Source organism: Tamandua tetradactyla, chromosome 5, assembly GCF_023851605.1.
Source record: "Tamandua tetradactyla isolate mTamTet1 chromosome 5, mTamTet1.pri, whole genome shotgun sequence".
Lineage (NCBI taxonomy): Eukaryota > Metazoa > Chordata > Mammalia > Pilosa > Myrmecophagidae > Tamandua > Tamandua tetradactyla.
This window is the reverse complement of record NC_135331.1, coordinates 178,117,536-178,132,502: the sequence shown is the minus strand read 5'-3', so window position 1 is coordinate 178,132,502 and position 14,967 is coordinate 178,117,536. Positions and strand designations below refer to the sequence as shown.

The window sequence follows — 14,967 nt, the reverse complement described above, 5'->3', positions numbered from 1 at the left end:
TGGCCTATTTCCCCCCCTAAAAGGTAATGTGCCTCATCAAATTCATGCAGTTTGGGGGGATAGGCACCCTAGGAATCAGTCAATGGTACATTTTCACTGACCATGTTCGTTTTATTTGGGGGGGAACGTGACTAATAAGTTGCTGTATTGTGAAGGAGAAAAATGTAAGTATGTTAGACTTCGCTGTAGCCATAGGCTATCAAAAATGTCACCAAGAGAAGGAGGGATTGCTAGAAAGTGCTAGAAAAGTATTCATCATTATGAGTGGGAAAAGACTATTTTATCTTGAATAATTCACCAGTTGATCATATTACTGCTCTAATTTCTATAAAAACATGTAGTTTTTGGTAAAATCTAAATTTTTATTTAAAAATACAGTTTTCAGTACAATCCAAATTTTCCATTGGTGGCTTTGAAGTTCATTTGAACATGATCAGTAAAAAAAGTAAGTGTTTCTCCAGGCCCTCCAACTGCTGTGTGGCTCTGTGGAGCCCCAGGAAGAGTTAAAGTTCCATTGCCAACCAGGAAAACAAGCTGTGCTAGGAAATGGAGCTCTAAGAGATGCCATTCAATCTGGCCAGGGCCTTAAGTTGTCATGATAAAGATTAACTACTCTACTTAGAGTACAGAGGGAGCTGGCTTTTATTTGAAGCTGTTCTCTGAGATCACAAGCCCAGCTTAGAGGGTTGAAAGTCTACACTGAGCCATGCTGCACCTTTTATTCACTGCTTAAATACTCAGCACCTGGCTGCACTCTAGGTCAGGTGAGTCCGTAGATGGTTGCACAGTGCTCAGCTATTAATGGAATGCGGGGTCTCGAAGCATTCCTGCCCATCTTTCCATAACCTGGGATATAGGGTGGAAAGTCCAGTCATCAGTACTCTCTTCAATCTTTTAGTTTGTACAACAGCCATATCATTCACAGAAGAAACAGGATCAAAGGGCAGTCTGCTTCAGGTGAGGGCATTGTCACAGTAGCAACTGGGGCTGCTGTAGAGTCCCTCAAATACTGGAGGCAACAATGGGAGTAGGGGAGGCTCGCCATCTTATTTTTACCCCTTACATGCATGTATGCACCCTTACATGCAAGTTTTGGCTGCTCCTGGATTGGATATAATGAAGAAGGGAGTTATTGAAACCTGTGTTTTATGTGCTTTAAGTTCTTACAGAAACTCACCCTCTTCATTCTGAAAGATGCAATGAAATTTTCATCTGTTGAATTTCAATTGCTTTATGAATTCAAGGACATTAATAGAGACTAATATTGAACATGGCTGATTAGCCCTGTGCTATTTTGCAAATCAAAAATAAAATTGAGGCAAAGTAAAGGGTTGACATGGAAAATGGAGGCATCCAAATTTGAACATTTAATCAAATGAGATATTTCAAGTATAATGATGAGTAATTTTCTAGATCTACGAAAACTAGCCCAGGTAAATTTTAACAAAAGTGGATGACCTCTCATAAGTTTATTTAGAATAACAACCGTAACTGAGAAGTTAGGATTTAAGGGATTTTTATGATTATTGAATCATTATATAGATATTACTTTTTACCTTCTGGTTTATTAGAGGAGATAGAGGGAAATACCTGGAATCTTTGAACTGTAATCCAGCTGCCTTGATCCCTGATAATGACTGTGTAGCCTTTACCTTCTGTCCCTGTGATTGTAAAAACCTTGTGACTAAACTTCATTTGTACCCATTCATCCAGTTTTTCAACTTGAGAGTCTTGTGATCACTAAAGACAGCCCCTAATATTTATTAATGAAGGGTCTTGGGTCAGCCCAGAACTAACCCACCCAAGTCCAAACTTATCTTAATGGCCGAGACTGGATCTAACAAAAATGGGCCCCCTGACATGCGCAGTTGCTTAGATTTTAATCTAAGTGACCTATACCTTATTATAATGCTAAGAATCACACCCATCATCATATTAAGACTGATATTTTCTTACACATATTCTGTGACTAAGCATGTAATCAATGTGTGCATGTCCAGTAATTAGATCACCTCTAATTACATCACCTAGAACTATGGTCCTCATTAAAACCTGCTCATCCTTTGATATTATAAAACTGTCAGAATTACTGCAGTTTGGAGAGACAGATTTTTTGGCCAGTAGTCCATGTGATCTGCTTTGTGGCTAGTAATAAACTTTTCTCTCTTTTAAACCCCCGTGTCTCAGGAATTGGTCATTGAGCACATAGGGCAAGAATCCACTGCCTTTGTCCAGTAACATAACCTTGAATATTTGTAACTATAGCTTAGCACAGTATATAATATAAGGCATTGAATTATGCAAATGAATACTAAGTATCCCATATGCAAAAGCAGAAAGATGTAAGAAATACATTTTTTAGGATTATTAAATTCTTAAAAGCTTCCTGATTATATTCCATTGTCAGGTTATTTGCTGGTGAAGAGCACAAGTGTTTCTCTACTTTAAAATGACAGTTCAGTCGTTATTTGGATAGTGGGACAAAAAGGTTTTACAAACTAAAAGTCATGTGTTTTTGTTATCAGAAAGTTAAGAATAATGATTGGATTCAAATATATAAATTAAAGTCCCCCTTCAAAAAAAAAAAAAAAACGGCGGCCACAGTGGCTCAGCAGGTAGAGTTTTTGCCTGCCATGCCAGGGACCTGGGTTCTATTCCCGGGGCCTGCCCATGTGAAAAAAAAAGAAAAAAAAAAGAAAGCCCCCATAGATGGAAAAAAAAAAAAAGAAGAAAGAAGTGCTTAAATTAATTAATTACATAAATTAAACAAAATACTGAACTTCTGGAGGGTACTTGGAGTGGATGAGGGGCAGGGAGGCTAAGAAGCAGCTATAAGGACTGCTTATCTCTCTCCCCTCCCTACCCTCCTCTCCCTCCTTCTTCCTCTACTTCTTTTTTCTTTCTCTATTTCTATATAATCTCCAGTAAGTATCTTGAATCCTTAGTAGAATAAGGCAAGTTATAAATAAATAAAATAAACAAAAACTTTATAATTGAAATATGATAAAACCTTGACAAATTCTATCCATTCTTTGCCAATATCTTTGAATCTTTATTTTCAGAAGGGATATACTTCCTGTGAAGAATTATAATATTTTACTTTCTCTTCTCTTTCTCAAGTTTTAGGGCAACCTTAGGCCTTGATTTCTTCCTCCCTAAAAGAAGAACCATGATGTCTGCTCCCTAGGATTTCTTTGAAGATGAGAAAATACATACAACATGTTTAGCACATTGCCTACCATGCAATAAGTGCTAAGTGATTGTCGACCAATGTGATATCATTATTACTTTTCTAAGAAACATTATGCCCTCAGTTCTAAATATGTGGTGGTGAAGCACTTGCGCTTTGAATACTGTAGATTTGATACTACATGAAGATGCAAATGGTCCTGTAGCCAATAACTGTTGATTGATTTGAATTAATTCATTGGTTAGTCATTCATTGTGTGCCTACCAAGTTCCAAGTTCTTTGTTAGGTATTATGGCGACAAGAAGGAATAAGAATTTCTTCCCAACCTCACTCAACTCAAAGTCTAATGAAGGAGACAAAAATGTAGACAAATAATTAAGTTCAGAAGTGAGTCAAAGCTCATGGGCAGGCCAAGAGAGAAGTTTCCAAGGAAGAAATGGGCCCATTAAAAATCTTCTGGGGATCAGGTTGTTATCTGATATGCCCTGAGAGTAAAGTTTGTGGTACAAGTGCCAGATAAATGAATTAATAAGGAGTGAATACTGTTTAAAAGTGTTATATAGACATTTCTTAGGCAACAATTAAGAAACGGATACATTCAATCAATGTACCTTGGGAAATGAATCTTTTCATTAAATATCTGTGTGATGAAGAGCAAGAGTATTAAAATAGAACATGATTTCTATCCCTGGTTCTCTCATTAAATTTCTGTGTGACCTGGAGTAAATCTTAGATTTTTTTTTAGATATCAATGTATTTAAATGTGAAGTCTTTTCAACTTCTTCAATAATTTTTTACAGTCACTAGTTCTCTTACGTGTTGAGTAGACGTTTTTCAACCATGTATCTATCCATCTGTTTATTTGGATTAATAATAGTTGTTGAAATAATGCTAACTTTTCAGAAGAAAGACATTACCTACCTAAAGGTAGTAGTATCACCATTAAATAAGGAAGCAAAGCTTTTGCTCTGGCTTATTCATATTAATGATTAATATTGATAGAAAACCCAAATTCTTTTACATCTAATATGACCTTACCAGGGTTATTTTATAATAATATGCAACCCCCATTTGCTTTCCTGTCTTTATGCACATATGCAGGTGGAATTTAATGTCAGAATGCTGGGCTCAAGAACCTGACCAAAGACCTACTTTCCATGAAATTCAACACCAGCTTCAGTTATTCAGGAGTTTCTCCATAAATAGTCCTTCCCAATGCAGTGACAAAGTAAATACCTATGGAGTTATCAATGAAGGCTTTGAAGGTAAGTTTGATTCGTTTTCAGAATTTTCTGTTCTTGTCTTCAGCTTTAACTGAAAAAGGATAAAACAGGATGTACACAGAAGGCATGTAAGGGCAGGTAAGGAAATAATTGTAATTGTTTATTATATTCCTCTTTGAAGATTATTTTTAAAATGAGTGCCTCACACTAAATTAAAACAAAAACCAAAGGATAGTGATAAGTTCCCTGGATTTATAATCTAAGGTAGTTAATAGGAGAATTAACATGTTAGATGACATGTTCATGGTCACCCCAAGCCATCTCCACCCCCACCCCCACTTTGCACTTTGAGTTCAGAGTTGAGTTAATTATATACTCTTAGCTTGTGGTACATTATTGTTATTGTTCTATGCAGGACTCCTTCCATTTTGCTTGTTTGTTTAGTGCATTTATCCCCATATTCCTCTCCCTCCCTCCCTTCCCCATTGGCAATAATTCTCATATCTTTGAAGTGTATCTTTTTATTTGTATGCCTTCCTGCAAAATGGGTATCATTTTGTATCCACAAATGCTATTGTGTTATGTATTTCTTTTATCCTTTTTTATTAAGTACTGTTTTTGAGATCCATCCATATTACTATGTGTATATATCTAAGCCATTGTCTCTAACTGCCAAGTAATTTTTTTTTTAGATATCAATGTATTTAAATGTGAAGTCTTTTCAACTTCAACTTCGTCAATAATTTTTTTATAGTCATTAGTTCTCTTATGTGTTGAGTAGACATTTTTCAACCATTTATTTATCCATCTATTTATTTGGATTAATAATAGTTGTTGAAATAATGCTAACTTTTCAGAAGAAAGACATTACCTACTTAAAGGTAGTAATATCACCATTAAATAAGGAAGCAAAACTTTTGCTCTGCTTATTCATATTAATGATTGATAGTAATCATTTTATTATTAATAATTTATTAATAATTTTGCTTTGCTTATTGTAGTTGGCCATACCTTCAAAGGTCTACTATGATTCCGTGGCTGTTCAGCATTTTGGTAAATAAGTCAGTAATCCTCTGCAATCATTTTACTGTGAGCAATAAATTAAGCCTTTTAGTTCAAGGAAGAACACCACACAGAATTAAAACACACCATTAGTAACAGCAGTCATTCCAAAAATCATATTTACCAAGTGTTTACCTAATTGGCTGCAGAAAAATGAAGATCCTCAGCATCTCTTCTAGAACTCACTCCTGTTATTACAATTCCACAGGATCCTGTGTTTGATGGTTCAAACGCAGATACTCTTGCTTAGAAATGAACCTGGAAAGATGGATCTCAACTGAGAGTCTTTCAAATGAGGCCTCTTGGTCTTTGCAGTGACTGACTGGCTGTCATGGAGTTGGTCTCTGCTGCAGCCCTGATGGAACCCTTATATTCAGTGCTGCATTTGACTAATCGCAGAGAAGAAACGGCCCAAGGACGTATGTGTACTTGACTTGTTTGCTGTGCGCTGTGTGTTGTGACTAACGTAGGGGCCATGGTGTGAATGGAGATAAGACTGGGCCCATGACTCCTTTGACATACAGAGTTCAACGACAGGTTGGAAAGGACTGTGCTAACCTCAGGCATCCACCCCAGCCTTCATCAGAAGAAGGCTTTTTAAGAGTCGCAACCTGGCTCCACCTACTTTCTCACCTTGTAACTGAACAGATGGTGAGAGTACCACCAGCCCATCATTTTGGAGTTATAGCCTCTGTACCAACCTTGTCCTTGCTTAAGGTTCTATGTAATGTGATCACTTCTCTGAAGATTACACAGGATAAGGACAATCTTAAGCCATTCTGCTTACTATTACGTCTTTCTTATTTTCTAAAAATTTGCTTTCTACATATCTAAAAATCTCTGAAAGAAATTTGGGAAAATTTTTGGAATATTCTTTCAACAGACAGTCATTGAATTTTGGGTGTTAGCTACCTGAATTGACTGTGCTCTGCTGACTGCTTTAAAGATAAAGAAGAGGCAAGAGCAATTCTTTCCCTTGAAAAACTAATTTTGTAGGTAAATTTAATAGCAAGCTCTGCTTTTTTGGTGAGTTTGAAAATTGTCCTTGTCTTGGTGCCATATTTTCACCCATAGGAAAGCTGGGTGGCCAGACCATTGTTATATACAACTGTTTTTCTCAACCCATTTGAATCTGCTCCTGCCTGGCTGCCTCTTATTTGTCTTAACCTCACATACGGAAACTTTAGAAGAACCACTGTCTGTGGTGGCCTGCCAATATGTAAAATGATACCATTTGTTCCTAAAATAGATAAACAGCAATAACTGGTTGAATTGAATAGGCATTGAAGGGGCAAAAAGCAGTCTTACCTGGCATTGAAAACACGCTTTTCTTATTAAATCATTGCTATTATCTTTGGAAAGCAGCCCTTGACTAATTAGATTCAGACTCAATCACAAATATGGTTTTTGGAGACCTTATAAAATTACTCATAATCATTCTCACTTTAAGGGTTTTAAAAAGGATTCCATGTTATTTCACATGAACGAAAAAAGGGGTTCTGTTTTTCCTTCTAACTTTTCCAGTAATTGGTCAAAATAACTGCTCTTGCTGTAATACTTGCTCTTGCTACCTGCATCTACATTTTAAAGCTCTTTGTTATAAAAGTTACTCACGTTTGTCATAAAAAAAACATAAAATTTATTTAAGTGGAGTAAAAAGTAAGTCTCCTACTTCCTCCTATCTCCATCTCCAGTGCTAGTTAGAGTTAACAATTTAGTTATTACTTCTGGATATTTTATATGCATATTCAACCACTTGTAGAAACATTCCATTTTTATGTTTGTATATGTCCCAACAAACTATATGCCACAGACCTATATACACATACATATATATAGTAGAAATATTATCATATTTTAAAAGGAATTCTTCTTTTCATATATTATAGACATTTTCCCATATCCATATATAGATTATCTCATTATTGCTAATAGTTTCATAATAATTCACTGTATGGATGGACCATAATTTATTTAACAATCCCTCTTGATAGACATATCAAATGATTCCAGTTTATGGCTAATATAAACAATGTGGCAATGGCATTATAGTACAACTTATCTTTGCATACTTTTGCCATTATATCTATGAGTAGATTTCCAGATGAAACTGTTCTCCAAAGAAGTTATGCCATCAAAAGTGCAAGGAACTTCTTATATACCATTGTATCATGATATAATCAATTTTCTTAATTTTTACAAATCTGATAAGCAAATATTATACTACACTTTCTGCCAGAAGCCCAGAGACAAGCATTCTATGTTGTCATTGAGAGGGGATCCAAGTTCTAAGGGAGTCCAGAGGAAAGTAAGTAGAAGGAGATTCAAGTAAAGCCAGCTAGAGGAGGTGACTTCTAAGCTGAATTCTTCACAGAGGTGGTAAAACAGTCATTCTAGGGTAGAAGGAGCAGTGTGGAGGAAGACAGGGAGGTACAGGAAACGGTGTTCACAGAACTGCAAGTAGGTGATTACACATGGGGGCCAGTCGTGGCAAGCGATGAAATTGGAGGGCTATTGGTCACACTGATCAAGGAAAGAAATGAACATTAATGAAAGCTGATTAAAGTATGGTAACAGGTACAGACAAGAGGACATTTTCTTTATACAGAGATACAACAGAGGTAGATGCTATAGGATTTAATGACTAACTGGGTGAAGAAGAAAGAGGAGACAATGGTGAATCCTGTTGACTTGAGAAATTAGGTGAAAAGCAGTGCTGTTCTCAAAGATGGGAGCATAGGAGGAAGAACAGCTTTGCATGACTTTGGTTTGAGGTGGCTATGGAATAAGCCCAGGGCACAGTCAAGACAAAGCCTTGCAGCTCAGTAGAAAGATCTGACTTTGTAGATACAGGTAGCTGAAGTCAAAAGGGTAGAGGAGGTCATTCAACTAGAGAGTACAGAATAATAAGGGAAGCAAACAGTCAGTGGGATCCAGAGAAAAGGCAACGTGTGAGGGACTGGGACTGGCCAAGAAACCTGGTGGGCATTGAGAGGACAAGGCAGGAAGAGAGCATTGTCATGGAAACCCTAGGGAGCAGAGAGGCTCACAGAAGGAGGGAAGAAGGAAGTGGTCAAATGCTGCAGAAAGGGGAAGAGTTCCAGAGAGATGCAAGGATTTTGAGATCAATTACTTCTGTTTTAAAAGTCAATTCTTGACTGATAGACTCCTTTCCTTCTAATGGGTGCAGATGTCTTTAAAAAAGTCACAGAGGCAGTCATAATGGGTGTGAGAAGGCCCAATCTCTCAGTTCCACCTGAGGCTCCAGAGAAGTCTCCGTGGACCCTTGAGAAAGTCTTTTTGCTGTGGTCCATTATTTAGTTCATCTATGAGGCTGAGATACTCAACCATCAAAGGTAATACACAGAACAAGATTCTTTTTGTGAATGGCTTTCAATTGCAATAATAAATCATATTTTTTGGCAATTTTTTATGTGCCACTTTGTGTGCCAAGTTGGTTAGCACACTAAGTCCTTAAAACAACTCTATGAAGTGGGTATTATTATTACCTCCGTTTTACACATGAGAAAACTGAGGTTAAGGAATTTTCCATGGTCATAGGTTGAGGTGGGACTAGAGTTTAGCTGTGCTCTGGAGTCAGTACTCTCAGCTTTCAGCTGTGGGCAAGGGCCTGCTCATGCACTCTCCCCAATTTTGCTATGGATAGTGTGCTGCTCAGCTAGTCATTGTCAAAGGACTTACACTTATGACCTTCTAGAAACAATACACTAATTTTCCCTGATTATGACCAATTTATTTAGGTGCCATGTTGTTGGAAGCTAAATTAAAATTCTGAATAGTACTCATAGAAATAGAGACACAGACATGTACATGCAGAGTAGTGGTGGAGGAATATAATCAAATGATAATTTAGACAGAAACAAACAATTCAATGCCCTGACAGAAGTTTAGTTTGGCTTGCCTTGAAGGGACTGTTCCACTATTTCTATCCTTTGCAAGTATGCAAACTATGTTTTTCATTCTTTTTCTTCATCCTGCCACTCCTATTCAACCTAAACTTAATTACTTTTCTAATGAGAGAATGGATTGAATAATAGTTTGCTGTTTTGCAGACTGGTGGGCATATTTAGCAAATCAGTAAGATTTCTGTCTCCACTGTTACTGTTGGAGACGTAAGAGAAGATAAGAAAGCTATTGGAAGGATTTTTTTTTTTAAATAAAGGATTTTAGGGTTACAGGGAACAATAATAACCTGCCTAGCCTGTGGTCCTACTGACCTAATGGGGTGAAGAAGGAGTGGAGAGAGATTAGTAACCCCTCTGGGCATTTAGTAAAAATATCCCAGTGACTTCATCCACACATTTGGGTAAACATCATCTCATCAGTCCCAGAGTTATACAGGAAACAAATCTAAATGCTCCTCGGCTCTTCTAAACATAGCCAGGCAGCCAGCATATGTCTTGCCTGTAAATACCGAGTCTTACTTGGAAGTCTTGATTTTAGTATTTCCCCTTTAAAGAGAGGGTTGGTGGGTGCATGCTGTCTTTGTTTGGGATATCTGCTTTGAGGTCTGGCCTTCAGGCTTTCTGTTAAGTAGTTTTTAAGCAAAAACAAACAAGCAAAACAAAACAAACACACTGGCCCCCATCTCCACCCCTCAGTTTCTCTAAGCTCTTTATGCAACAAGATGTTCCAATTGCTGAAAGCTTGCCAGGTTCTGCTTACTAAATACTACTGTAAGTGTTACCAACAAATGAAGTAGTTAGCTAATGATTTTCTTTTGACAGGTAATATCACAGATTGTGAAAAGCATTTGCCTTCTATAAAAGATTCTTTACAAACAACCCAACAATTGCAAAAAAAAAAAAATCATGTTTCTGTAGGAAGTTTCCCTATATGCTATTTAATGGCTATGAAACAGCTGGACCCATATTGTAGATACAAGATTTTCTTGGAATTCTTACTGTCCTTTAGCCTAATCTCCTTAAGCCTTTAAAGAACGTCATACTTGCCTCAATAATCTGGGCCATTGGACTATTTAAAAACATCTTACTTCTTCCTAAAAACTTTTGATATTTTCAATTGCTATTACCACATGTAGGGAATCATTCTTACGAGTTTTGCAATGCCAATCAGTATGTATTAGCAATAATCTCAACAGGTGAGTCCCTCCATAGGTCCTTGCACAGATTCTTCCAAAGTTGTTTCTGTGGGGGAGATACTTGACAACACTCTCGGACTACCCATGTGTTTGAAATGTGTGATGCTGATGCTTGAACAATAAAGAGGAAAATGAGATGATGCCGAAGATCCCATGACCTGTAATGGGGCCATCTTATTCTTTAATGGTGTGGGAAAGAGAAATGTGCACCTACAAATACAGAGAAGGGACAGTAGTTCATATACTCTCATAATAAAATCGGCTTGCAGTTCAGGTTTGGAACTTGATAAATAGGTGGATGCATTCAGTTCCATTGGGGGAAGTAGATACGAAGGTGCGACCCCTATTCCTATTGCATTTTCCCCTTATTTCCATTTAAATAGATTCTAAATAGAGCAAACATTGGTGACCATCAGGGCTGGGTGGGGAATCCCTGCACACTCACCCCTGTTCAGTGTGCACATTTGGACACTCTCATGCTGAACCATCATCATCATCTATCTACTGAAATGTTTCTCATTTTGTTATGTGATTGTTTTTGAAAGAATGGTAATACTTTTAGTCTTAGCTTTTTTCATCTGGATAATAACACCCAGAGATTGATAGCATTTACAGAAACAAATGCTTCCTACTATATGCACCTGTTAAAAATTATTTATTTTGATTCCACAGAATTTTGTGAAATGTTTCCAAAGCTCCGCTAGTACCCTCCAAGAAGAATTCTCCCACTGTCCTATGTAAAAAGATCCGCCTTTATGTAGACAAAGACAAAACAATATGAGCCTGATTGTGAAGAAGCCTAGTTACCCTCCAGCTGCCCCTTCTCCTGTTGCCGCCCTCACCCGACCCCACACAGGAGTCCGATCTCTGTACCTCCCTAGGGCTCCGTGGGGTGCACTGCCCAAGTGGTGCCTCCTCACAAGCACCTCAACCCTGTCCCTCCTCGAGGACAGACGCAAGCAGACAGTCTCTGTCCAAATTCCAGCTGTGTGCCCTTAAGCAAATTACTTAACTCCTCTGTGCCTCAATATCCTCATCTGTAAATGGGGAATATTAGTACCTACTTAATTGGTGGAGAATGAGTTAATATAAGTCCAGCACTTAGAATCGTGCCTGCTACATGGTAAGTACTGAGTGTTCACAACAACAGCAATAATTATTGGAATTATTCTTATTATAGTTCATATAATATGAATATATTTCATATAATATAAGGGGTGCAGCCACAGGGCTGCCTCACTCTTCCTCATGCCATACCAGCAGGCTCTTGCCTCAGGACCCTCGTTCTTGCTATTCTCTCCTTCTCGAATGTTCTTCCCAAGATATCCACCTGGCCAATTCCCTCACTTAATTCAGGTTTCTGCTTGAATTTCACCTCAATGGAGAGTCCATTCCTGCCCACCCTATCTGAGGCAGGGCCCCGCTCCAGCACCACCATGCTCTGGTACCTGCCTTCCCCCATGTTTATCATAGCCTGACGTTTATTTAGTTTATTGTCTGTCTGCCCCCATTAGAACATAAACTCTAACAAGCAACAAGTTTGTTTTGTTTATTGTTGTATCATCAGAACCTCACCAGGGCCTGGCGTGTAGGAGGCATTCAATAAATATTATGTCAATGGGTGGTTAAACTACTTAATGTAAGGGAATACGTCTTTAAAGGCAGATATTTCAGCTGGTGTAGCAGGAGGAAAGGGCAAGTATTTTAGACAACATCCTGGCCATGTCATTCCTTTCACACAGACCACTGCCTGTCCACCTGGTCAGACAGAGCCCATCACCCTGCCTGCTGCCAGCCATGTGGTCCTCTAGCGTATGGGCTTACAGGCCAGCTCCCCTGGGATGCTGCAGCAGCCTCAGGGGCAGGGCGCGTGCCTTATGCCTTATTGAACTTTGTATCCCCAGCCCTTAGCATTCAAGGTTCTTATAAACAGTTTTAAAACAAATGTGCAAGGTAGTATTGTTGTGTAGGTGCCCATACAAATTCTCATGTAGCCTTTACAAATAAAGGAAACCAAATAGATGCTAGATACCTTTTTCTTTTTCCCCACAGATGAAGATGACAATGTGATTCGTTTGAATTCAGATGATGTTACGCCAGTTGCTTTAACAGAAACCAAGAATCAAGAAGGTTTAAACTACATGGTACTAGCTACAAAATGCAGCCAAGGTGAACAAAATTCAGAGGGTCCTCTGGGCTCCAAGGAATCTGAACCTTGTGATCTAAGGAAAGAAGAGAAGGAACCACATGCAGACAAAGATAACTGCCAAGAGAAACAAGTGGCTTCCTACCCTTCTCCTGGCAGGCCTGAAGGCCTGAACTATGCCCATCTCACTCACAGCAGAGATGGAGACGGGTCTGATTAATGACTGTGTTTGGGAAATACAGAGTCAAGACAAACACTCCCATTAAGTAGTTACCGAAAGGAAACCTTGGTAGAATGAAAGCTGTTGTGGTGGTCTTCAATGGGTGAATTAACACTGGAAGTTCTTGACTTCTGATCTTGATTTTCAGAGCCATTTGGTTTCGATTGTGACCATCCCCTTACCAGTTTCAGTGGAATTAAGAGGTGAATCACTAAGCATTTGGAAAGCTAGGGAGGCTCACCAGTCTGGAAGGGAAACACTGTTTCCTCTACCTTGAGGTCCTGTAGGCCCTTACTTACCTTTAAGTCTGCGCTGTAACAAAAACATTTTGCTTAAAGACAGAAACAAATCTATTCAGGGACCTATAGGAGAGGGATGAGAAGTAGGCTTAGGGGGCCGGTTCCCAAAGGAGACAGAGGAAATGACTAAATACTACACATACAAAAGAATCAGCGCCTATGACATGAGAAGCCATTTGGAAAGCAATTACTACAATAAAATATTGTCTTTAATCACAACTGTAAAATAGTTGTATTTTGGAGGCTTGAAACAGCTTCAGTCACATTGAAAATAGGACCATGATGAGCTGTAAATCCTAAAGTTTAGCACTGCACGATCTTTGGCGTGTCTAAAACTTGCCCTGTGACTTGTGTGCTATTATGGAAATGAACTAGTGTGCAAGGTTGTTTTAATTTGCCATATCTATTTTATCCATAAAATACTTAAGATTGTATTTAGAATCAAATCCTGTTTAACATTAACATAAGCGATTATACCATATTAACTCAAGCTCTGTGATTTTCATTAAACACAAAATGAGAATTTTTTTTTAAATCTTCACCCACTCTGAATTGAAACCAATATTTTTTTGCAGTTACCCATTTAAATCTTAAAGCCTCAGCTGCTTTACCAGGAAAACTAATGAAAGCGTTCGGTGGGCTATTCAGGTGCAGTCTGCAGGATGTCGGGGAGATATAGGGACAAATATTTTGATGGTAACATTTGCTAAACACTTGTGTGGAAGAGGATCATGCATTATGCTTCCAGGTTGCATAACTGAGTTCATCTCATTTGCGCACTGCCTGGGAAGCTGCATGGATGGCCGCCTGCAGGGCAGGCCGGGCGGGAAGTCAGCATGCTGGTTGTGTGAGGAATCACCCACTAAAGGCTCACAGCATTGTGGCCATTAGCCACATCTGACACTTCCCTGAACAAGGCAGGGTATTGACTCCCTGATCTTGTGACTGTCTAATGGGCATTTATCATTCCTTTTGATTGCCCCTCATATGAAATCCCTTCCTGTGTAGGGGAATCACTCCACCTTTAAAGTCTGAGTGGGAACCCTATGCCATTTCCTCCCCCAGGACCTCCTGCAGGACTGGGCAGGCATGTGATCACTCAGACATGCCCACCGCAGGGTCTTAATTGCACACTAAGGGATGCAAAGAAACAGGGACCAGGGCAAGTGCTCTTGGTGAATGTGACACCTGCAGGGGTAGCCAGACTGGACCAGTTTTGTTGCCTGCTTCTAGCCATTTCTCCCGGTCCCAGCTCCATGGCCTCTGAGTCTGGTTCTCCAGCCCTCCCAGGGAGTTTGTGAGTTACCCCTATACCCTGTGAATAAACAATTTTCTGTTAAACCAGCTGGAATCTTTTCTATTGCTTGCAGCAGCCAGGTTCTTTGCTCTGCCACAGACTTTTAATTTGGAATATGCAAAGGAATCAGCGGCATAATGAAGAGGTGGATTTGCATTACAATACATTTGTATTACAGCTCAGACAACAGAGAATTTATAGAATATGTGAAGGAAACAGTCCATAAAATTTGTCAAATTGGGAGGTTTTGCTAAGAAGTAAAAGCAAACTAGCAGTCTTTTTAATAGCTCATAATGACTAATGCTGTTAGAAAAATCTAATTCAAAATAAAATAGACAAGGGTGCATGCGTAGTTCAGTAGTTACAATGCCTGTCTTCCATGTGGGAGACCCAGGTTTGATTCCCGGA

The 14,967-nt window shown here is 38.7% G+C and overlaps 1 protein-coding gene across 2 annotated transcripts in view; it reads left to right on the top strand.

Annotated features, from left to right (window-relative positions):
* ROS1 (ROS proto-oncogene 1, receptor tyrosine kinase) overlaps nt 1-14,603 on the top strand; it is a 131,473-nt gene extending 116,870 nt beyond the window's left edge. For both annotated transcript variants that reach the window (XM_077162741.1, XM_077162740.1), the window contains exons 43-44: nt 4,292-4,455; nt 12,650-14,603. In XM_077162741.1, coding sequence (XP_077018856.1) covers nt 4,292-4,455; nt 12,650-12,963 — 478 coding nt within the window. In that variant the 3' untranslated portion in view covers nt 12,964-14,603. The remainder of the gene's footprint in view (nt 1-4,291; nt 4,456-12,649) is intronic.
* Nucleotides 14,604-14,967: the final 364 nt, after the last annotated feature.